Below are 24495 nucleotides of genomic sequence, written 5' to 3'. Positions count from 1 at the left end.
CTCCAAAGTAAACTAAATTGTAAACACATAGAACTTTATATACTTCAGGCTGTGTAAGAGTATGAAGCTGATCTTTCAAAGATGATGGTTGCTAGGTTGATGTATGGTTTATTATAATTGGCATGTGGGTTATATTCATGATGAACATTAACTATCTTTTCAGATATATCCTTGATATACTGAATGGGCATAGTTTTGTTGTGATCTTGTGTGGGAGGAATAAGGAAGGGGTCGATATGCAGTATTTTGTCAGCCAGGACTATAAAACATCTATAAAACTTTTATAAGTTTTATAGATGTTTTATAGTCCTGGCTATTCGCTGAAAAAAAGTGTTGTGAAGATAATTGAGTTCTGTGGCAAGAGCTGTCATCAGAATGAATAGTCTTGGCTCTGTATGTGTTTTGAGGACCATGTATTGAAACAAATGATAGTGTGACTGTTTATGTAAATACACTTCCAGTGTGTGGGTTTCCTATAAATAGAAAAGGATGATGTACTGTTTGGTAGGCATGCATGAAAGGAAGGAAGGCAGTTTGTTTCTTTTTCCATTATGAAGTTTATTTTTGGATGTTGGCTGTTTAAATGTGCTAAAAAATGTATCTAGTCTGTCTAGGCCATTAGACAATATAGCAAACACATCCTATATGGTGTAGCCAGATTAATAATTTTTGTGTTGAGTACTTGGTTTCCTAGATATTCTATATAGAAATTGGCTAAAGGAGAGAAGGAACCCCATTGCCATCTCATCTAGCTCTTTGTATATTTCTTTTCTCCCTGTACAAAAGAGACAAACCAGTTAAAAGAATACAATTTATAGATGTAATACACCTGTCTCATAACCTAAGCTACTTTGGTAATTCAACTGACCAACCTACCTTTCCAAGAAAAAATCACCTGAGCTTATGATGATATAGTGAATTTGAACAATTCAAATGTATCGTGGTGTATGTGTGGGGAAATATAGCTTAATAGCTTTTGAGGATTTATATCACCAACACCTAAGCCCTCCATTACTTTTATACATGCTGCACATAGATGACGTTGCATGTAAAGCACATCAGTTAGATAAGCTGAGACTAAAATTGGCATGATTGGCACTCCTAAAAGATGCTAATACGAGCAGTATGAAATTTAAACAGAAGTTTCATTCAGCTAGCTTTAAATGTATTTGTACACAGGTGAGTTTAACATTAATGTGAAAATATATAGGCATCACCTGTATGGAGCTTTCAGATGTCAACATGGCTATCATATGTTTAAAAGGGGAACTATTTGGAATCCCAAATCCAGAACTATTGTCTATCCTATATAATATCTCCAAAACTAAGCTAAAGAATTTGAAGGTTTAAAAAAAAAAAAAAAATGTTCTAACAGTGGAAAATGTTCCAGCAATGATTGCAACTTTCTGTAGAGGTGGATTTATCACCATTGATCACCATTGGAAATAGAATATAATTTTCGATTCCTTCAATGATTTTCATTGAAGGGACCGATGATCTTTTTTCCTACATCCCACAGTGATTAATAATATTCAGTTGGATGTGACTGGCATTCATCTAAAATCCAAACCTCTGAAGAGCATTCCATGAAAAGAAATAGCAGCCTTAAAAAATTATTTGGGGAAAAGAAAAATTAACATCTTCTAAAAGATTCTTCCACTGACCATGTTATGGATTAGGATCCCACTAAATTTCTAAAGGAAAAATATGTGTAAATTATTAAAACAAGTTCTGTCTTGTTCCAAAGAAATCACCAAAAAAACTAAATCCTAATGTTAAACCACTCTGCATATTTGGAGCCTCAAAAATTTACAAACCCAGTACCCCATCTATAAACTTGCCAGATAGTTAGTAAAATCACTTCTCATGGGAAAAGTAATTCTACTAACTGTTTGGTTACTAACTGCTTCTCTCCCTCCATCTTTAAAAATTCTAACCACTTCAAAAATTAATGCAGAAATCTTAACCTAAAAAAAAAAAAAAAAATCAGGTATCATGATGAGGTATCATCATGAAAAAAAAAAATCAGGTACCTTGATATTGCTTACTGAACATTTTTTCCACTTTAGTTACAAAAGTATATTGTGGACTGTTACAGTGAATGAAAAGAAGGAAAACATTAATATGTATGAAAAGTGTATTGAGAGGTTAGTGCACGGGACTATAGTAGGAAAGCTTAGGCAAAAGTTGGTGAAAATGAAAGGTGAAACAGACCATCTGGAGGATATTAAACACTTAAAAAAAAGAGATTGGCAGATGGGAATGAAAAGTAGGAAGTTAATATTACAAAAAAAAAAAAAAGTGTTGAAGGATAATTGTATATCATTGTATTGGGACTTGATCGTTAGAGGTGTCATGACTAATAAAGTACACAAAACATGTTTTCCAGGTGGAACATTGAAGCAGATAAATGCTTTTGCAGAGAAGGAAAGAGTGGGCATCAGAATTAGTGGTGATAGTAATGGGCACAAATAACTCAGTTGGTGAAAAAAAGAATGTTGATAGAGACTTGAGGAAGTTATGGGAGGTAAGGGATAATGGTAGTATTGGAAAAGTTATTAGTATGTTGCCCAGATATGCCAATACTGAATTGAGAAAGAGAGCAGAGATAACGAATAGCAAGATGGCCGAGTTATGTGAGAAGACAAAGGGGATTCAATTTGTGAATCTGTGGAGTGAATTGGAAGGAAAGTTGAAATGGTTTTAGGGTGCTGGATTGCATTTGAATGGGTTTAGTGTTGGGCATTTAGAAAGAGGCTGTTGTTTTCTGAGAAGGCACGAAATCCACAAGTTAATAAAGCTAATAATTAAAGGGTATTTGTGAAGGATAGCACAGCCAAACGAGTTGCAGAATGGAAGGAAAATGGATACGAGGTTGAGGATGTGTTATGGTGGGGCAAGGTGATGGAATGCATAAAGGTGAGGATGAGACAGGTATGAATCAGTCGCATTCAGGATCACAGTAACAGTAGTGGTCTGACTGGGGGAAGACAGACAGAGATGTGGAATAATTGCTTAGAGGAGAGAACATTAGTGCTGTAGATTGACCTCAATGACACGGGGATTGTTATGTTTGTATTCAAATGTAAGAAGTATTCATGATAAAAGAGCTGAGTTTGTTGCATTGGTTGAGTCAGTATGCCCAAAGATAATCGGTATAAGTGAAATGTATTTCTCTATGGATGATGTGATGTTGGGAATCGAAATGGAAGGATATACAATTTTCTGGAAGAATAGGAAGGTGAAAATAGGAGGGAGTACTGTAGTTGATTGCAGAGGAATTGCGTCCACAAAGTGTGGAAGTTAATATAAATGTACAGATTTTGAATCTGTGGTGTGAAATTGACATTAACAGGCTAGCGTATCTGATAGGATGCTATTATAGGCCAGGGAATGTAGAGAATACCAATGATTGTGAAATGCTTAGGCAAATTGGTTGAGCATTTAAAAAAGGTGATCTTGATGGGAGACTTTAATTACAAGAATGAATGGAAGGAGGAGAGTTAAGTTTGTTGAATTTCTGAGGAATAAATTTCTTAAGCAGCATGTGACTGAAGCAACTAAAGGGTTTAATGTTTTGGATTTGGTGATAACTTCACAAGATGTAGTTGTAAATGAGGTATTAATGCTGCTATCAGTTTGTGAGAGCGATCATGAGGTACTTGATTGGGAAGTGGTGAAACAAGAAAAGGTTACTGCCAAAAAAGGATACATGTGGAATTATAAAGTGGGTGATAACGGAATGCTCTGTAGCCAACTAGCATTGATATTTTGGTTAGATGGGCTGTGCAGAAAAGATATTGACTGAGCATGGAAGCTGATTCAAGCAATGCATAACTGCATTCCAAGGGTTGGACAAGTAAATAGACTAGGAGTGAAATGAATGAACAGCAAAATCTTGCAAGTTGTGTTTGAAAAGAAAAGGTTATGGAGGAGGAGGAGGTAACCAGTGGCATAGTTGGTGGCAGTGAGATCTATGAAGAGTATAAAGTGTAGGCTAGGAAGGTGATGAGAATGGTAAAGAAGGAATAAGTGCAATATGAGAAAAGATTGGCTGGTCAGGCCAAGGTTAATTCAAGGGAATTCTTCTGATATATGGCAAGCAAGAGGAAAAATAATTATGGCAGACTGACACTAGTGAATTGTCATGGCAGCATAACCATTGCAAAAGATATAGAATTATCAAATGGCCACTTTACCAGCATATATAATGCTGGTGTAAATGATGCCGTGCAACATATAGAAGGGAGACAAGTATTAGGAGGGTTGGAAGTGAAAGAATCAGGTGTTGATCGGTTTAAATATTAATAAGGCTGTGGGAATGGATGACATATTACCATGTATTTTGAAGGAATGTGCACAACAGGTAGTTATGCCCTTGACTTGGTTATTTAATGAACGTTTTGCAGTGAGTAAGGTTCCTAAAGAGTGGAAGGAAGGCAAAATAGCACCACCTCACAAGCATGGTTCTAGGAGAGAAGTTTTCAAATATAGACTCGTATGTATAATTGCAGTTGTAGTTAAGGTAGTTGAGAGATTGGATTGAGTTGAGGGACATGGTATTCTTTACAATAGTTAGTGTGGATTTGTAAATGGCAGGTCTTATTTTAGCAATTTACTTGAATTTTATGATAAGGTAATAGGCACATTGGATAAGGGAAAATTATATGCAGTGATATTCTAGAACTTTGCAAAAGCATTCGATTGATTATTATTATTAAGAGAGACCTCCAAGGAGTCAGAGACTCATCGAGGGAGACCACATACTATACACACACCAGCTATCATACTTATTCTTGAATTCATTCACAACGTCCAATGCCAATCCATTCCAATCACGCGCTACCCTCTGAGAAAAAAATCTAGCCCTCACCTCCTTCTTAGCAGCCTTCTTTCTCAGCTTCCAAGGATGCCCTCTTGTTCTTTCCTTACCCTCCATAAATTGAAAAATTCCATCAGTTGAAATGCTGTATTACCCTTTCAGAAGTTTGTAAGTCTCAATCATATCACCCCTCTTTCTCCTGTTTGCTAGTGCCTGCAGTCTACAAAATCTTCATAATCAGTATTCCACAATCCTGATATCATTTTTAACACTCTCCTTTGTACTCTCTCCAATATCAGAATCACAACGGAAACCAGGAGACCAGACCTGTGCACCATAGCCAAGTGAGGTCTTATCGAGGCCTTGGCAAAGAGGCAAATTAACATTCTTATCTTTACATGTGAATGTTCGTTTCAGCATTGCAATTATCCTTTTGAGTTGTATTTGCAATCTTTGCCACATGGCCCTTGAACTTCAACTTCCTATTTATTAACACTCCAAGATCCCTAGCCTCATCAGTTTCTTCTAGCCTAATCCCACCAATATAATACGATATTGGATATCTAATCATGCCCAAGTGAATAACTTTACATTTGCTGACATTGAACTGACACCCATTTTCCCATGCCCACAATTCCAGCCTGTTCAAATCATCCTGCAAGTACTGTATATTAGCAGCATTCCTGATTACTCTACCTATCTTTGCATCATCAGCAAGTAGCTGTATATCGCTTGTCAAAATCCTTCCTAATATCATTAACGTACAGATTGAATAACAGTGGACCAAGCACTGATCCTTGTGGTACACTACTGGTTACCTTGAATCTTGCAGATTCACACATCCCATATACTACTTTTTTGATATCTGTCAGTCAGCATCCTCTTATCCATGCCAGTCGTTTATAATCCAATCCCATATCTCCAATTTATGCAATAGTATTTCATGCCGTATTCTCAAAAACCTTAGCAAAATCCAAAAGAATCATGGTGTATCCATTCCCCTTGTCTAGTTCAATGGTAACATTATTACAGAATGTGAGCAAGTTACTAAACATGCCTTCCCTTAGTAAATCCACGTTATTCATTGCAAAGTACAGATTCACTGTCAACCCATTTCTGAATGTGAGCCCTAACCAATTTTTCCAAAATCTTCACCACCACTCCTGAGATACTAACATTGTTTTAGCACATGTGCTGATATCCCATCAGTCTCCATTGCTGAATTCTTATTTAGTTTGTGCAACAGCTCTAATACCTCGTACTCAAACACCTGCATTTCTTCATCTAATGAAGAGGTAACAGTGAGCTCAATGTTGCATATACCAGGTTGATAGCTTTTAACAAAATGGACACTCGTTAGCTGAACAACCTCCTCTGCATCTGTAACCCTCATGCCATATGCATTTAGAAGACTTATTCTTTCATATTCATTCTTTCTTTTACTTGCAGCATATCGATACAATTCTTGCGGTTGTCTTTAGCACACACTGCCAGTTTCATTTCATACTCAGATTTTGCTTTCTGTACGACTCTTGTGACTATTCTAGCCTACTGCGTATAACTTTCATAATGGACGTCATCCTTATGCACATGGTATTCCTTCCACATCATCTTTTTCTTACAGATCTCTTGCTTAATAAGATTACACATCCATTGACTCCTACTCTGTCTAATCTTCGAACTCTTGGGACACATTTTGATATCGCATTTAAGTATTGTTTAAATGCTTCCCATGCACTCTTGATATCCTTTCCATCGAGTAACCGATCCTATTCCACTGAACTCGGTATACTCCTCAGTTGGTCATAATTTCCTGCTTTGTAGTACAGCATGTAACCTTTTCTGAATTGAACATTCATAAACTTAATTACTTCCCAAGTGAGTACCGCACGATCACTGTCACCAATCAGAGGCAGAATAGTTATGTCTAACTGAAAAGCTCTCTGACACTGTAATCAAATCTAACACTCTTTCCTTCTGTCTTTCCTTGAGTTCCTTCTGTCACATGCAGTTTGAGGAAGTTGTCCTGGAACAGCTCAATAAATGCATTTTCATTCTTCTCATGAGATTCTACTACTACCCTATCAATATTTGGATAATTAAAGTCTCCATTATGATTACTCTTTTCGTGCTCATCTTTTCTGTTTGGTGATGCATTTCTTCATCACTAGCAACCAATCCACCAGGTTTGTAACAACATGATATGTTGTTGTAGAAGCTGCAGAGGATGGGAATAAATAGTATATTGGTTTAGATGAATTAGTGGTTGACTCTCTGAATGATACCAGCAAGTTTTGTATGATGAAGCAGTGTGTCAAGAAATGAGGGTAAGGTGGCATTCTCCAGGATTCTGTTCATGGGCCCCAGCTGTTTAACTTGTTTGTAAGTGATATATCATTTGGACTGACTAGGGATCTTCAGTTGTTTGCTGATGATGCAAAGTTGGGAAGAATAAAGAAGCACTGCGGATGTTAATTTCCTTCAGGAAGATAAGTCGAAATAAGAGAGAAGAATTTTTGGCATTAGTCAGTGAAATCTCACCAAAAGTTGTAGGCATTAGTGAAACTTGGCTGTCAGCAGAAGATGTGGTCACTGGAATTGAATGTGATGGGTACAGTATTTTCAGGGAGGATAGAGAAGATAGAACAGGAGGAGGAGTACTGTTGATGATAGCTGATGTGTTGCAGCCAAAGAAAGTAGTATATCATGATGATAGACATGTGAATGAGAGTTCATTTGAGGCAGTCTGGTGCGAAATAGTGACCAACGCAACCAAATATACAGTTGGATGCTGCTATAGGCCAGGGAGTACGGGGGGAGATATTGAATTCATGCATCAGCAACTTAGTGCAATGAGTGAAGGCTTAGTGATTATTATGGGGGATTTTAATTATGGTGATATCAATTGGAAGGAGGAATTATCACGTAGCAAAAAGGAAATGGAGTTCATACATCTTCTACGAGATAATTACTTGAAACAGCACATAACTGAAGGGACACGTGGTGTGAGAGTGTTGGACCTGGTTATTGGTTCAGAGGTTATATGCATAAGTAAGGTGTCCTCGTTACCTCCAGTTGGTGAAAGCGATCATGTGGTATTGACTTGGGAGGTTGCAAAATCTGTGGATTTTTCTATTAAGAAGGGGTATGTACGGAACTACAGGTTAGGCAATTATAACAAGCTTCGGAGTGAGCTTGCAGCCATCCCATGGCAGAACATATTGCAAGGAAAAGATGTTAGCAGTGCTTGGGATAAAATCAGCGGGTATCTGAGGAAAGCAATATCAGATTGTGTCCCCATGGTCAGGAGGTCAAACAAGGCAGGCATTAGATGGATGAGCAGTAGTATCAAGCTTGAACTGCAAAAAAAGAAAATGTTATGGAGAATTTACAAGGAGAAAGGCGATCAGGACACCCATGAGCAGTACAAGGCTCAAGCTAGGAAGGTTACCAGTATAGTAAGAAAAGCTAAATCAGATTATGAGAAGACCTTAGCCAAAGAGATCAAGGGTAATCCCAAAGAGTTCTTCCGCTATGTGGCAAGTAAGAGGAAGAATGACTTCGGAAGGATAACCTTAGTGGGTGCTGATGGTATTGAGGTGACAAAATCAGATGTAATAGTCGAGTTACTGAGTGATCACTTTTCAAAAGTCTATCACCCAAGTGAGGATATCTCTATACCTATAGCAATACCTAACGTGAGAATTGAAGCTAAAGAATCAGAGGTATTAAATATATTGCAAAACTTAAATGCAAACACTGCGGTAGGCTTAGATGGAATATCAGCTCGGGTGTTGCGTGAATGTGCAAATGAATTGTCAACCCCTCTTACCTGGATATTTAATTTAAGTTTGAACTCTGGTATGGTCCCTAGGGAGTGGAAGTTAGGCAAAGTGGTTCCTTTGCATAAGGGTGGCTCTAAAACTGCGGTATTGAATTACAGACCAATCACCATCTCAGGAGTAGTGGTAAAAGTATTGGAAAAGTTGGTTAAAGACAAAATTCAAGAATGGATGGATCAGGATATGATACTCTATAGAGGCCAACATGGTTTTGTTAAAGGTAAATCCTGCCTTAGCAATCTATTAACTATTCATAATAGAATAACATCTGAGTTGGACAAAGGAACTGGCTACACAGTGGTACTTCTGGATTTTGCTAAGGCTTTTGACAGGATACCCCATAGAACACTGTTACGCAAATTGGAGCAGGTGGGAATGGATATTAAATTGGTGATATGGATAGGAGAATGGCTCAGGGAGAGATACCATAAGGTGGTGTATGGAGGAGCCGAGTCCAGAATGAGGCAAGTGACCAGTGGTGTGCCTCAGGGCTCTGTGCTTGGGCCAATGTTGTTTAATTTGTATATAAATGATATAGGAAACGGCTTAAAGGGAGATATTCAGTTGTTTGCTGATGATGCAAAGTTGTGTAGCGCAATAAAAAATCAAGCTGATGTTGACAGTTTGCAGGAGGATTTAAATAAGCTGGTAAAATGGGCAAAAGAAAATGGATGTCAGTTCAATGTGGAAAAGTGTAAAGTCATGCATTTTGGGATTAAAAGATTACCAGCTGTGTACTACATCGATGGAAAGGTACTCCAAGAGATTGATGAGGCTAGGGACTTAGGGGTATTGGTAGATAGGGAGATGAAGTTCAGAGGACACATTGCTAAGGTGTCCAAGATTGCACATAGGATTACTTGGTTGTTGAGGAACACACTGACATCCAGAGATAAAGAGGTTATTATTCCCCTTTATAAAGCAATGATACTTCCACATTTGGATTACTGTGCTCAGGTCTGGTCACCTGGATTCCTTGGAGATGAGGAGGCTGTGGAGAGGGTTCAGAGAAGAGTGACCAAGTTGGTGAGTGATATAAAAAATGCTCCCTACATTGATAGATTGAGAGCTTGTGGATTGCAGAGGTTGGTTGATAGGCGAAGAAGAGGGGATATGATAGAAACATTTAAATTACTAAAAGGTTTTTATAAGATTGATGCAGGGGAAATGTTTCAGCTGTGTGATAGTGATGGAAGAACAAGAGGTCATCTCTGGAAATTAAAGAAGAGTGTGGTTAACAAAGGTGTCAGAACGAGGTTTTTTGCCTGGAGGGTGGTGAATGAGTGGAATTCATTGCCTGACTTAGTTGTGAGCTCTTCGTCTGTAAATGAATTCAAGAAGAGATATGACAGATATTGTTTTGCTAGTTTGGGTCTCCCGCGATGAGTCTACTGACTCCATGGAGATACCCATAATAATAATAAAGATTTGAATAGACTTTCGACTTGGACAAAGCAGTAACATTACCAAGTGCAGAATGTTGCTCCATTGCAATGGAGGCCTGTATAAGACTACTATATTGAAGGCACTGAACTGCAGGCAAGGATGAGATTCGAGGTTTGGGAGTAATGGCTGATAGTAGTTTGAAGTTTAGAGGGCATATTGTAAGTGTTGCTAAGGCTGCACATCATAGTGCAACTATGATAGGATGTACACTGACATGTAGAGATAGGGAGATAATTGTGCCACTGTATAAAGCACTGGAATTTCATTGTGGATTTATCGCTATTATGGCTCTCCTTCTTAGCCCTAGTCTGTCATACCGTAGCAACAGACTCACTATCTTAACTCTCCCACTCCTTTCATTTGCTACTTCCAGTAATTTTTTCATGTCCTCTCTCTCGTGTTATACTTTTCTCATTTCAAATCGTTCGTTCTAGCCAATACAGTCAACTCTTTCACTTTATTTACTCTTTTGTGCTCTAATAGCCTCACTAACATCATTATTTTTTTCACCTGAAAAGCATGATTTTGTCAGTCTCTTGCTGATCACACCTCTTATGATTGAATCGCTTCTTGATTTTTCCTTTTCTCTTAGTCAAGCCTTCATTTCTCTTACCACACACTTCTTTTTTCTGATATCAGCTGACCCGTTCACCAGACGTTGCTGCATTTGTTTCAATTCCCCGCTTCACTCTGTCTATCACTCTTCATAACAGTTATTTCCCCTTGTTACAACTAATTAACTTTTCATTCTTTACATCTGTCATACTATTCTTTCAATTAACACCTTTACTCTCTCTCTCTCTCTTTCAATCATGTCAAATTTAATTGCTCTTTCAATCCTATCTGCTGATACATCGCACACATTTTCAAGCATATTCTCAGTTCATCCACTACTTCAATCTCGTGACTTGAGACACTTTTGATCCTCGCTCTCATGTCATTTTCGGCACACTTTCCCACCACTATCTCTTTCAAACCACATTCCATATGCCTTTGATAATGCATACATTTTGCAGACATTGCACTGCATGAAGTCTCTTTGGTTAAATTCTTTAAACAATGACACCTTGGATGCCATTGCTTTGGTTCACATAGGTGCCATATAACTTACCATGCAAAAGACTAAATTGACACTATTTAAAACAAAACTTTTAACTTAAAACTAATCAAGTCCACAATACAGTAATTCTAAACAATTTTTAACTAATAATGCTATTTTTTAAAAACTAAACAACTTGGCTTTCAGAGCTCTCCAAATACGTTTTTTTTCTTAAGCATTTCATTTCAACTGCTCTGATTTTCAGTTTTTTTTTTTTTTTTTTTGATCGAGTCTTCTTCATATGTTGCCATAGGTATAATAACGATTTTATAGAGTTCTGCAGATTTTAATAGAGTTGATTATGTAGTGTTTTTTGAAATGCTGATATTTTTCCATATTTTAATTTATTCATATTAGATAATCCTATGTTGTCTGTATTTTACTGTTTTTATGTTCTTGAGGTTATGAGTAATGAGACTGCTAAGATATCTAAATTGCTTTACCTGTTCAAGGTAATGTGATTTACCGTGAACAGGTATTTCGTGTCTTTCATCGCTTTTATAAGATCTAATTTCAGTTATTGAAAAGGCATTTTTTTAAATGTTTTTTATGCTGACTTTCAGAGGAAAGTTGCAATTACAAAAAAAAAAAAAAATCTCTATTTATATATATATATATATATATATATATATATATAAATCTTTATATGTTTTACACTGCAATAATTACCATCTTCTTACTGCAGTAGGATTTTAGAGTTGGCTCCAAAAGAAAAAGTGTGCATAGTTACTGTCATTGGGAAAAGTCGTCGCCACATAAATGGTTGTAAAGCTGGCCTTATTGATGAAGCTCTTGCAAAAACTATCTTTCAGGTATTAAAAACATAGTTCATTGATATTTCTTACTATATTTCTACCATTTCTAAATATTTAGCTTTCTACAAAATATATATTCTTTTGTCTTTTTTCTTTATAATTTTTTCGTTTAACCTTACTCATCCAAATAAGTATGCAGTTAAATCTTGCTCATGTTAACTTGCACATTATTATTAAATAAATTTTACCTAAACACTGTTTTGACCTGTTTCTTTTTGTTGTTAAAAGAACTCTCAATAAAAAACAAATAAACAACAACAACAGAAAAAAATATCAAAAGATCCATATATGAAATGGAAATTTCCCTGGAATACATATTAATTTCCTGCCACATATACAGAATAAACAAATGCTTCACTGTTGTTTGCTAAGTCACATTATAAATCACCTGACTATGATACGAGTTAGTCACTCAAAGAGAAAGTAGAATATCACTTCAATGCAACATCCTACACACCAGTTGAAGGATCATTAAAGAAGATCAGTTAATGTGATTTCAAACTTAATGAATTTACACTTTTACACTTTAGATTCGAATAATAAAAACTTTTTTTTTTTTTTTTTTAGTGCATTTTGCAAAATGTATAGACATCTATTAGATTTGTTTCCCTATATATGAGTTATTTTGGGAGTAAGTTGCTCTGAGGCATGGATGGAGTTTGTTAAAATTTGATACTGGAATCATCATAAAAAAAAAAAGAAGTTAAGTTGCTCCAGTTTTCCTTTAATTGGACCATTTTGCAAGGGCACAAAGAGAAAAAAAAATTATTTTGCAGTTATTTGAACAATTTTATTCAATTTAAACAATTAAAAGGATGCTATAGCTAAGTGGCATAAACGGTTAATATATTGAGCGAGTGTATATATATAAGTTATAAGTTGACAGAATTGAAGTAAGATGGTCTGATGTAAAATCGGTAAATTCATAATATTATTCATTATCTGCAAGGATCATACAAAGGACAGCAGCATTAAACCTGATAGCAAAATTGGCAATGTTAAGGGAAAGGTAGACACGTTTATTTATTATATATTATGCGTTTATTGTAAATGGGTATTTGGTTTATCCTCTTTGTTGTCCCAAAATCATAGATAACACTTTAAGATCACTACAAACTGTCCATCCATGATCGTTATACTTAAGTTTGCTGAGAATGAAGGCTAAATTTGCATATCATTCTTTCAAATGCGCGGAATGTGCTACTGGTGGAGAAGCACAGCTTTGAGGAATCGATAAACAGCCTCCAATCAATGACTTCGTATTTTACATTGAATTTGCTTATCAGTCCGGGAATATCGTTACAATAAACTAAATCACCTTCCTCTGAAAAGTAAGGAAGGAAATCTCTTTCTCTATATCTAAACCATGAGAAAGAAGTGCTAGGCTAACAAATTCTTTTCATTTAGTCTCTGAGGATGAAGGCTAAATTTGCATATCATTCTTTCAAATGCGCGGAATGTGCTACTGGTGGAGAAGCACAGCTTTGAGGAATCGATAAACAGCCTCCAATCAATGACTTCGTATTTTACATTGAATTTGCTTATCAGTCCGGGAATATCGCTACAATAAACTAAATCACCTTCCTCTGAAAAGTAAGGAAGGAAATCTCTTTCTCTATATCTAAACCATGAGAAAGAAGTGCTAGGCTAACAAATTCTTTTCATTTAGTCTCAAGCCCAACAGCTGTGCAGATTCCTTAGAAAGACCCAAATCTCTGACCAAGTGGTTTAAATCGGTCTGTGAAAAACGTTCAGGTGAGAACTTTCAGAAATATGATAACCTTAGTAGTCAATGACTAAAGTTCAACTAAAGAATCACACAAGAAAATGTGTCTGTGACAACAGGAAAGTCATCTGTTATCTTGGCGAATCAGATTCAGAGTAGCCACCTACACTTTTATCTGCATTCCGCCTTCCCTCTCCTATCTTAAGAATGAGGTTTCATGGAAATTTCTTTATTTACCATAAAAAGGCACTTCAAAAAAGCACTTATACAACTAATTAGCTGTAAATAAAGGAGAATGAAAATAAATACCAATGCGCTGAATTTAAATCCAAATGCTACTAATAAAAACGATAAAATTAGAAATTGGGTAAAATTGGTGGGTGATGGAATTTTTTTACTATTTATTCTGAACTCAGCACCTAAAAATCTATAAGAATCAATTATTACTTCTCAGACAACTTTTCCATCGCAGGCTGATTAATTATTTAGCTATGTATAATTATTTTCAGATTCTGAATCTGAGACTTTTTTCCTTCAAGTAGTTTTCTGATGTTGCTTATTTAATATGGCACTGCTTAGTTTTTCTTTAATACTAATTTTTATCTTACAATGTTATCAAATGTGATCCAAATTTAAAAATGAAAAATAACTTTACCATACATTGTCATGAAAGACCGTTGGATATTGATAGTGGACTTTGATCTTTTATATTTGTTTTATTAATGAACTACTTGATAAGATGAGTAATTCTATAAACAAGCTGACTTGTAGTAGCCAAATGTAATTTTTAAAAAAATGTCTGGTACATGTGGCTGTTTTGTTGCACTTGATTTATAGCAGTATCTCTCATCTGGGACAAATTAGTTTTTGTTGTGAAAAGATATTGGAATCATGCCAGCCAACAATGTAATGTTGCAATATGTTCAAAAGAAGACATTAAATTAAGCTTTCTGACATCAAACTAAACATTGAATATTTAGCTTAAAAACACCAAGCACAGGGATTTCATCAAATGAAACTGGTAAGTATAAAATATAATCTTTTAAATTTTGTTAGGGTTGAGAAATAAATTTAATTTTTAGGGCAATTATTAAAGAGAGGTTTAAAAGCACTGATTTATAGTCATATTACTTATATAATGATAATATTGTATTATATTTAACAGAAACATAAATCAGTCTATAAAATATTGAATAAATTTATTGCAGTTAAATGCATTAATTCATAACGAAATTTTAATCATTATAATCCATGTAATACAATATTTAATGGCTTTAGTGAAACGTGCACTACACATATTAAAGTAACTTTCACTACTTATGTGTAACAAAACTTAGAATTTCTTCAAAAACTCCAATATATTTCATCCAATATTATGTGGATTGTCAGCAAGATAAACTGTTAACTACATTTAAAAGATGGATCAAAATAATCAGTCAAATCATGTATATATTAGTTCGTGTCTTGGTCATAGCTGAAGTATATGATATTACACTATTTGAGTTCAAAGGAACAATTGTAAAAAGTTACATAGATTAAAAAAAAATTAAATACAATACTTATTTTTGCTAAAATTAAAAATTATAATAAATGACATTTTTTGTTTAAGATATGTAAATTTCTGAAACGTTTTGAGCTGATTTTCTCAGCACTTGAGACAGGAAAGGAAAGATTTGAAAATTTCTCTGGAATTTAACATTTCCCTAGGACAGAAACCCTAAATGTAACTAAACAAAAGTTATATGATATAAACTTTTAATTAATAAATATAAAACTATTTTGGGTCCAAGACCTTTTAATTACTCTCCTTGAGATCTCATTTATTTTATAATTATAGATAATAATCATTCATACACTGATTCACACCATTACTGAATGAATTGTTTAACATATCAATGAATATTAATATACCTGTCAGTCAGTCCACCAGACTATTTTTTCTCACAGAAATATTTTGTGCAAAAATAATGATTCTTTAGACTGAGTTCTTTATAAGGCTTTTCTCAAAATATAAATTTTTTTATCTTTCATAAGACTATGCAGTAATTCCACATTCTATCACACTGAACATGAATATTGTCTTACTTTAGGCAATCTTAGATTATGAAGTATAATGACAGATTCTCTTTTACCAGTGAAAACAATTTTTCTTAATGTCTTACAAATAAAATACATCAGGAATTTTTCTTGACGTGTTTAAAATAGCCTAAAACTTTCCTTTTGTTTTTTTTTTTTAACATTGAAATAGAACACTTACTGGGTTTCTCCTTTCTTGTACTGCCATTTAATTACACTATTAATCCATCAGCTCAGATCTATCTTTGCTTAAAAATTCATTTTTAGAGTCACTTACCCAGTTATAAAGACCTGTACGGATTTCCAAAACAAATCCTCTGGTCTCTGTTCTTAATTTTCTGCCTTGTCCATCTGTTAAATAGAAACCACCGCTCTTGAAGACCCGTTAACCGAATTCCATAACATCTGAAATTGTCATAACAACATTCATTATATATTTCTTAGTTTTAACACATTCATGATGGGGGTGTTGTTTATCGTTCTGACGGAACTTTTCGTTACCGGTGGACTCAACTCGCACAAAGTTTCAACCCTTGGTTAAATTTTATTGCTGCTTGTTTGCGTTTGAGCTGACAAGCAAACTCGCACACGCGTTATATGGAGTGTTTCAATTCATGGTAGAATTTTATTTGAAGTTAGCCTTTGTAATCTGTCATAATGACATTGAGAATTTCAAATGCAATAAACAAACATGTAACTTCGTGTAACTGAAAAATTGGACAATACTTTTTAGTTAGATACTGTGTTTCCAGTGCAACATATGGTTTTGCTTGAGTCTGTACAGTATATTTTCTGTGAGAGGGGGAACATGTGATTTATTAGTTAGTGCCGTTTTTATTCCAACTTTTGTAATTGCATTATTTGTTGAGAAATATATTACACAGACCTCAAAAAGGCTGCAAAAAGTTTTATTGTATCCCTTATTAGGGATACAATAAAACTACTTGTTTTTCCTCTCCAACAGCCATTATACTGCATCTGCAGTATAATGGCTGTTGGAGAGGAAGTGATGTTAACCACGGGGCACGAGTTACTATTGCCTCGACGTGAACATGTTTAAACATTTTTCGTGTGCGAGGTATATGCAAAACTTTTTAATGCTTTTTTCGTAAAGTAAAATCAGGGGTGTGAGTTATACGCGAGGGCAAGTTATATTTGAATAAATACGGTAAGCGTTTCGCCAACAAGTTGACATCCTTCTGCTGCTTCCCCTGTTCAGCTGACTTCTATGGTGAGTAACAATGCATAAATGTTCTCACTACCATTTTTTTTTTTTTTTCCCAAATCAACATCATTAAAATCAATTTAATAATACAATAGTCAATTTTACACTGAATAATATTATAAATTTATAAATAAAGTTACATTAATTTTCTAATCATTTTCTCCTATTAAAAACTTCCTGGCATGTCAGGAAGTTTTTTAAATTTGTAAATTTACAAAATTTACAAATTTTGTAAATTTTGTAAATTTACAAAATTGTAAATTGTAAATTTACAAATTTTATTTGTGAATTTACAATTTACTTGATTTGTAAATTTTTGGCACGTGCACATAAAAAGATTTGTAACCACTGTGCTAGAAGAAACTGATGAGGCCAGGGATCTTTTAGTAGATAGAAAGTTGAAGTTCAGGGGCCATGTGGCAAAGATTGCAAATACAACTCAAAAGATAATCGCAATGCTGAAACGAGCATTCACATGTAAAGATAAGGATGTCATTTTGCCTCTTTACAAGGCCTTGATAAGACCTCACTTGGACTGTTGTGTGCAGGTCTGGTCTCCTGGATTCCGTTGTGATTCTGATATGTAGAAAGTGCAAAGAAGCGTGTTAGAAATGATATAAGGATTGTGGAATACTGATTATGAAGACAGATTGAAAATTTGTAGACTGCAGACACTAGCAAACAGGAAAAAGAGGGGTGATATGATTGAGACTTGCAAACTTCTGAAAGGGTCATACAGGATTTCAGTTGATGGAATTTTTCAGTTTATGGAGGATGGGGGAAAGGACAAGAGGATATTCTTGGAAGATGAGAATGAATGATGCTAAGAAGCGGATAAGGGCTAGTTTTTTCTCTCATGGGGTGGTGTGTGATTGGAATAGATTGCCATTGGATGTTGTTGAGTGCAAGCGTTGTGAATGAATTCAAGAATAAATGTGATAGCTGGTGCGTGTAGTATGTGGCCTCCCTCAATGAATCCCTGACTACCCGGAGATCTCTCTTAATAATTATAATAATATAAACTTTTTTAATATATGATTAAAATGTGATATGATATGTGCTACTGATTTAATTATTTTTTCCTTCTGCCAGTACGACCTAGGTGATACTGCTGATATGGATCCAGATACTGTAAGATTTTTAAAATATTTTTATTTTATTTTATTTTTGTATTGTATTCTCATGTTTTTTTGATAAATGAATTTACAGAGTAACATTCCACTCCACTACACTCATAATTTCTTTTAGAAAACAATTCTCTTTCTTATATGTTGGGTGATTGATCTTGACTAATATTGAAAAGTGGTCTCATATTCAGTGAGAAAAACATTTAATATTGCAGTTATGAATTACTTTTTATAATTTAGCAAAGTTTATGCTAGTAAGAACTTTCTGTTTTATGTATAAGCTGGTTGGCATAATGGATGGGTTGTTTGCTTTCCACCCAGAAGACTGAGCTGAAATTCCACCATAGGAATAGTTATTGGTTAATGTCTTTAGGTGGAAATGAATTTCATTACAGGATATGAAATTATTACAATGTATTATTCTGTTGCAATGCTTCTATAATGCACAAATTTGTTCATGAGTAGTGACAGATTAATAGGAGAATAAAATCACCAAAAATATCACCCAGCTGTAGTTAGTTACCCGTGCAGAATGCACAACACACACATACACTATCTTTTCCCTGTTTTACTTCAGTATTCCTGTGAAATTGTGTATTGTACTGTTCTCCCAAGTTTGTGCACTTTTTTGATAAAAGTATTTAATACAACATCCCTAACTTAAGTACTATGGTTATAAAAATCCAAGTAGTGAATGAAAAAGGAAAGCCTTAATTAGTATTGAGGAGAAACTTGAAATGTTTTGAAAAATATTTTGAAAGAAACAAGTGAATATATGATGTTGCAATTGCACACTGTCGGAGAAATTCTGTGAAAATAAAAAGAAACTTGTATAGTACAAACAACTGTGACTGCTGCGAAGTTGATTAGAACAAAGCCTAAATTTATGATGTTCAAAATTGTGATAACACTTTTATTGGTGAATGTCTTTAGGTGGAAGACGATTTTTATTACCTGATATGAAATAACTACATGTAACTACATAACATGTCTCTACCCTGTTTTAGGAATAAGTTTATAACTTATAGGAATAAGTCCCATTATTTTTATTGTGTGAAATTTCATAACACAATTATTTTTAGAAACACATATATTCAGCATTATAGAAGAAACAACTGTTGTGTTTTTATTGGAAGTTGAAGCAGCTTGATGAAGTTCCATATTTAGTTTTCTCAAGCAGGGTTACTGCATTATCTAATCCTTATCACAGTGCTAAGCTCATAGCCCTTTGTGGGTGAGATTCATATAGTGTGTGCAATTTTGTAACAATGAAAATAGTTTTTTGAAGGCAAGCTCCAGTTGTATTAAGTAAACATACTTGAATTTAAAAGAGGAAACTATTATTAGGGCCATGCAAATATTTAAAAAAAAATCTAGGTAGGAGATATAACAAAACTGTTATTCTCTAATAGATCCAGTAGTTCCCATAATATAAAAATATTGTGAAATTTCTGTAAATCGGCATTGAAATAAAATTACATTAAAACTTTTTAATTGTTTTTAAGGCAGCCACTGTAGAAAATCTGATTTCACAAAAATAAGATGTTGAAAATGACAAAAGTGCACGAAATGCTCTTGACTTGAGTGCAGAAAATTCATCATCAACACTGGCCCAAAATTCAAACAGCGATTTAGATGCAAATTGTCTTTTGATTTCGCCCCTTGACATGAAATCTATTAATTGTTCCTCTTCTTCAATTAAGAAACTTCAGGGGTTATTTGAAATGGATTTCTAGCCCACCCATACATTGATGTTAGTTATAAAATAATTTTTAAAATTCTTCAACATTGGTAAATGATTTTCAATAGTTGCGAATAAAACTTTAATGTATTGCTCTTCTGCCTTGTAGGTTTTGATAAATTCATCCACATTTGCAATCATTTCTAATTTTTGTTGCTTTACTTTTCTGTTCCATAACTCTAGTTTTTTACAAAAAGTTTGAAACTTTATCACTCATCTCTAAGATATGTGTATTTTTTTCTTGGAGTTGCAGGTTTAATATATTTAATTTCTCAAATATGTCCACCAAGTAGCTCAGTTTCATCAAAAATAAATCATCTGTAAATTCTACTGCTTCTTCGTGATTTTCCTCTTCTAAGAAGATTGCCATTTTGTCTTTTAATTCGTAAACACATTATAAACATTTTCCATGTATCTTGTTTTTCCATATCTTGTTTCGCAGTAAAATAGTAACGCTGAATGTTCTGCACCAGCCATGTATTTGCAAAGTTCAGAAAACAGTCTTGATTTTAAGGATCTCATTTTTATATAATTCACTATGGTTATAACTGTTGTTAACATAATGTTTAGACCAGACTCATTTCCTTTGCAGCAAAAGGTTCTCTATGAATCATGCAATGTGTCCGAATACATTGTGGGGATTTTTCCCTTGCAAGGGCTTGTAAACTTTTAACCTTCCAGACATAACTTGAGCACCATCAGTGCAAATTCCAACACAATTTTTTCACTGTATGTTTGCCTTGCATAGAAAATCATCCAATATTTTGGATGATTTTATATGCTTTTCTTTTGTATTGGTTTACAAAATAATAACTCTTCAGGCTGCTGATAATCCATCGCAACAATTGAACATAAGCAATTAAATGATAATCCTTATTGCTATTTGCTACCTTGTCAAGCTGAAATGAGAATAATTAGTCACAAAGCTTCGACAAGAGTTGTTGCTGCATCATATATCACATTTGCCTAGCAACAGTATCATTTGATAGAGGTATGCACTGTAGTTGTTTAGTAAAACTTTCTCCAAGCATAATTTTCACAATATCAATCGCAGCTGGCAGAATCAGGTCTTCTCTGATAGTATGGGGCTTCTTCCACCTAGCATATTTTATATGCAACTTTGTAAGAAGCTAGTAAAGCTTTTTCATTTACAGACAAAGCTTTTTTAATGCTAATTTTTTTCCTTTTTAAAACGTTTCAGTTTGGCAGCAAAGACCTCTCGAGGTTTGTTAACATACTCCTTATGAAGTGTTTCAAAATGTTTAAGTTTATTCAGTTTCATGCTATCAGCTGCCAAAATTTTCGAATAAAATAACATAGTGGTCTTTCTTCATGCATACTATTTTGATTTTACTTTCAGAGTGATATTCTGTAAACCTGAATTTGTTGACATCGATGCTCCACAGTTGTCAGATGTCTGCTTACATTGAATTAAAAATTTGTCCTTTTATTTACACTTTTTAGAAAAGATTGTTTTTATACCATGTATCACATCATCATCATCAAATTCCTGCCATGTACCCTCAAGGGGTGTACAGGATATGACAGTACTACATGAAAAAATTACATCATTACTAACTTCCTATCTACGATTTTCCTCCAAATCAGTCTGTTACTTGTCAAGACTCCAACATTATCAGATCTTATATTTCTATCGTCTAAGGCACTTTGTACTGTATCAATCCATCTATATCTTGGTTTTCCTCTGGGTCGTTTTCCTGCCAACCTGGCAGAGAACACTTGTTTTGCTAATCTTTCCTCTCCCATTCTATTTAAGTGACCATACCACCTGAGATTAGCTCTGCTAACGCATTCCTGGATGCTGACAATGTCAAGTTCTTTCATAATATCCTCATTTTTATTATGATATTGCCGTTGATGCCATCTGTTCACGCCGCTAATCTTTCTCAGGACTCTCATATTTGCGGTCTCTAGTCTTTGCTCAAGTGTTTTACTTCTGACCCAGCTCTCAGATCCATAAGTTAAAACTGGTTTGAACACTGTCTTGTATACAGCTAATTTAGTGTTCCGACTAATTTCTCTCTTATTCCATATGAATTTATTCAATTGACTTCCCACCATACCAGCTTTGCTGATTCTGTTGTCTATTTCTATATTTAATTTACCATCTTCAGTAAAAATCATGCCTAAGTAGCTGAAATGTTTTACTTGTTCCACAGGTTCTCCATTCACAACACAGTTGACATTTTCAATGATTCTACCTATGTTCATTGCCTTTGTCTTTTTGTTGCTGACCTTCATACCATATCTATTACAACAGCTATTCGATTTAGTCAGAGAATCTTCCAGACTTGTAGCGGATTTATTTAGAAGTATAACATCATCCGCATAAAGCAAAGAGCTGACATTAACATCTCCAATTTTGATATCAGGTTTAATACCACTTTCCTTCATAATGTGATCCATATAGATAATGAATAACAGAGGGGATAATGTGCATCCTTGTCTCACACCAGATTTAACATTAAACCATCTTCCTGTACTTCCTTCAATTCTAACTGCTGACTTACAACTCAAATAAAGACTAAGTATTGCTTGATGTAATGCCCCATTGACACCGTATAATTGTAGCGTATTGAATAGCTTCTCCCTTGGCACCTTGTCATATGCCTTTTCCAAATCGAGAAAACTTAAATACAGATCTTTGTTATATTCCCATGCTTTTTCGACTATTTGTCGTAAAGTGAAGATCTGATCCTGACGGCCTCTGTTTGGCCTCAATCCAGCTTGTTCTTCACCAAGCTTTTCTTCCACAATTCTTCTCAACCGTTTCTCAAGTATACTTGCATAAATCTTGCCAGGAACACTCAGTAGGGAAATACCTCTGTAATTCTCACATTCAGTTTTATTTCCCTTTTTATATATGGGTACTATGAGAGCTCTACTCCAATCATCGGGAATTCATCCCTCTGTCCAGCCTTTATGAACTATGCAGTGCAGCCACTGTAAGACTTTCATACCACCATACTTCAGCATTTCTGGTCAAATATCATCTACTCCTGCTGCCTTTCCACATTTCAAGCCTTAGATGGCTTTTTCTATTTCAAGTATGGATATGTATTCCTGACTGCATGCCTGGTCAGTGTTTTTTATCACTGTGCTGTCATCACTGCTTGTTTCATTTAGCAGTTTTTCAAAGTATTTACTCCATACTTCAAGGATATCTTTATCTCCCATTTTCATATCACCTTTATCATCTCTAATTCCTTTTACAGCACTCTTTCCTCCATTCCTAAGCTTCTTCAACAACCTCCAGAATATTTTCCCACCTTTATATTTATTTTCTATATTCTTGCCAAAGTCCTCCCATGACTTCTGTTTAGCTAGTTTTACACACTATTTAGCTTTCTTACATTTGTCTCTGTATACTGTAAGAGTAAAAGCTGACTTATTTGCCAGGAACGTTTGATATGCTTTCTTCTTTTCCTTCACTGCCTCTTTAACTTCCTGTGTCCACCAGGGAGTTCTGATTTTTTTTATCCTTGCACACAACCTCCCCACATGCCTCTCTGGCAGAATCAATCAATGTTTTCTTCAGAGTTTGCCACTGAATCTCCAAGGTTTGATTCCTGTTCTCACACTCTTTCATTTTCTTTTCAATAATCTTTCTGTATTTTAGTCTACAGTTCACATCTGAGTGCTGCTCAACTTTTATTCGCTTTAAAACTTTCTTACATGTTATTCTTTTCAATATGAAATTCAATTTTATCCTGCTCAAGACTAAATAGCGATCACTTCCAATTTCAAATCCTCTGTACACTCTGGTGTCCTGCACCAGGGAGAAAACATCACTATCAACAATAACATAGTCAATGAGACTTTTCTTATTCCTAGCCTCTTCTCTCCATGTGAATTTGTGCACATTTTTATGTTGGAACATGGTGTTAGTAATAACCAGTCCATGTCCTGAGCAGAAATCCAACAGATATTTGCCATTATTATTAGCTTTGCTCTTTTCTCCAAATTTTCCCAAAATATTTTTGTATGTCTCACAATCATTTCCTACTCTGCTATTTAGATCCCCAACAAGGACCAACTTTTCCTTTTTCATTGTGTCAGTTGCTTTTTCTAAAGCCTCAAAAAATTCCTCCACTTCTACCTTAGTAGAACCTTCTGTGGGACCATAGGCACAAATAAGTCTCATTGTCCAGTTCCCCATTCTCATATTTGCCCACATGACTCTACTTGAGACTGACTGCCATTCAAGAAGATGAGCCTCGTATTTTGTGTTGAATACTATGGCTACTCCTTCTTTTCCTTGATTGTCATTGCCTGAATATAACATTTTGTATTTATTGCTCAGAAAGATCTCACCAGTTTTGGTCTTTTTTGTTTCAGTCACCCCTATTATGTCGGTCTGGTACTTATCTAATTCCTCAGCTAGCTCCATTTCTTTGCCATTCAGGTTTCTTACGTTGAAAAACCATGTATCACAGTCATTGCAAATAGGAGTAAAATAACGGCGACTATCGACTTCTCACCGTTGATCATTGTTACTGCCGTCTTGCCATTTCTAGCCTTATTTATGCTCGCAGAAACATTTCAAGAACATTCG

The 24495-nt window shown here is 34.8% G+C and overlaps 1 protein-coding gene across 2 annotated transcripts in view; it reads left to right on the top strand.

Moving 5' to 3' along the window:
- Positions 1-24495, top strand: part of LOC150102101 (nonsense-mediated mRNA decay factor SMG8) — a 384051-nt gene that overhangs the window by 22362 nt on the left and 337194 nt on the right. The window contains exons 2-3 of one of the 2 annotated variants that reach the window (XM_090399979.1): positions 11895-12021; positions 18144-18182. In XM_090399979.1, the coding sequence (XP_090256105.1) occupies positions 11895-12021; positions 18144-18182 (166 nt within the window). The remainder of the gene's footprint in view (positions 1-11894; positions 12022-18143; positions 18183-24495) is intronic. The other variant, XM_090399980.1, reaches the window with a different exon arrangement.

The sequence above is a fragment of the Typopeltis vanoorti genome, chromosome 11 (genome assembly GCF_054136105.1).
Source record: "Typopeltis vanoorti isolate ZY-2024b chromosome 11, IOZ_Tvanoo_1.0, whole genome shotgun sequence".
NCBI lineage: Eukaryota > Metazoa > Arthropoda > Arachnida > Uropygi > Thelyphonidae > Typopeltis > Typopeltis vanoorti.
Note: the sequence above shows the minus strand (reverse complement) of the source record. Positions and strands in the feature narration are given on the sequence as shown.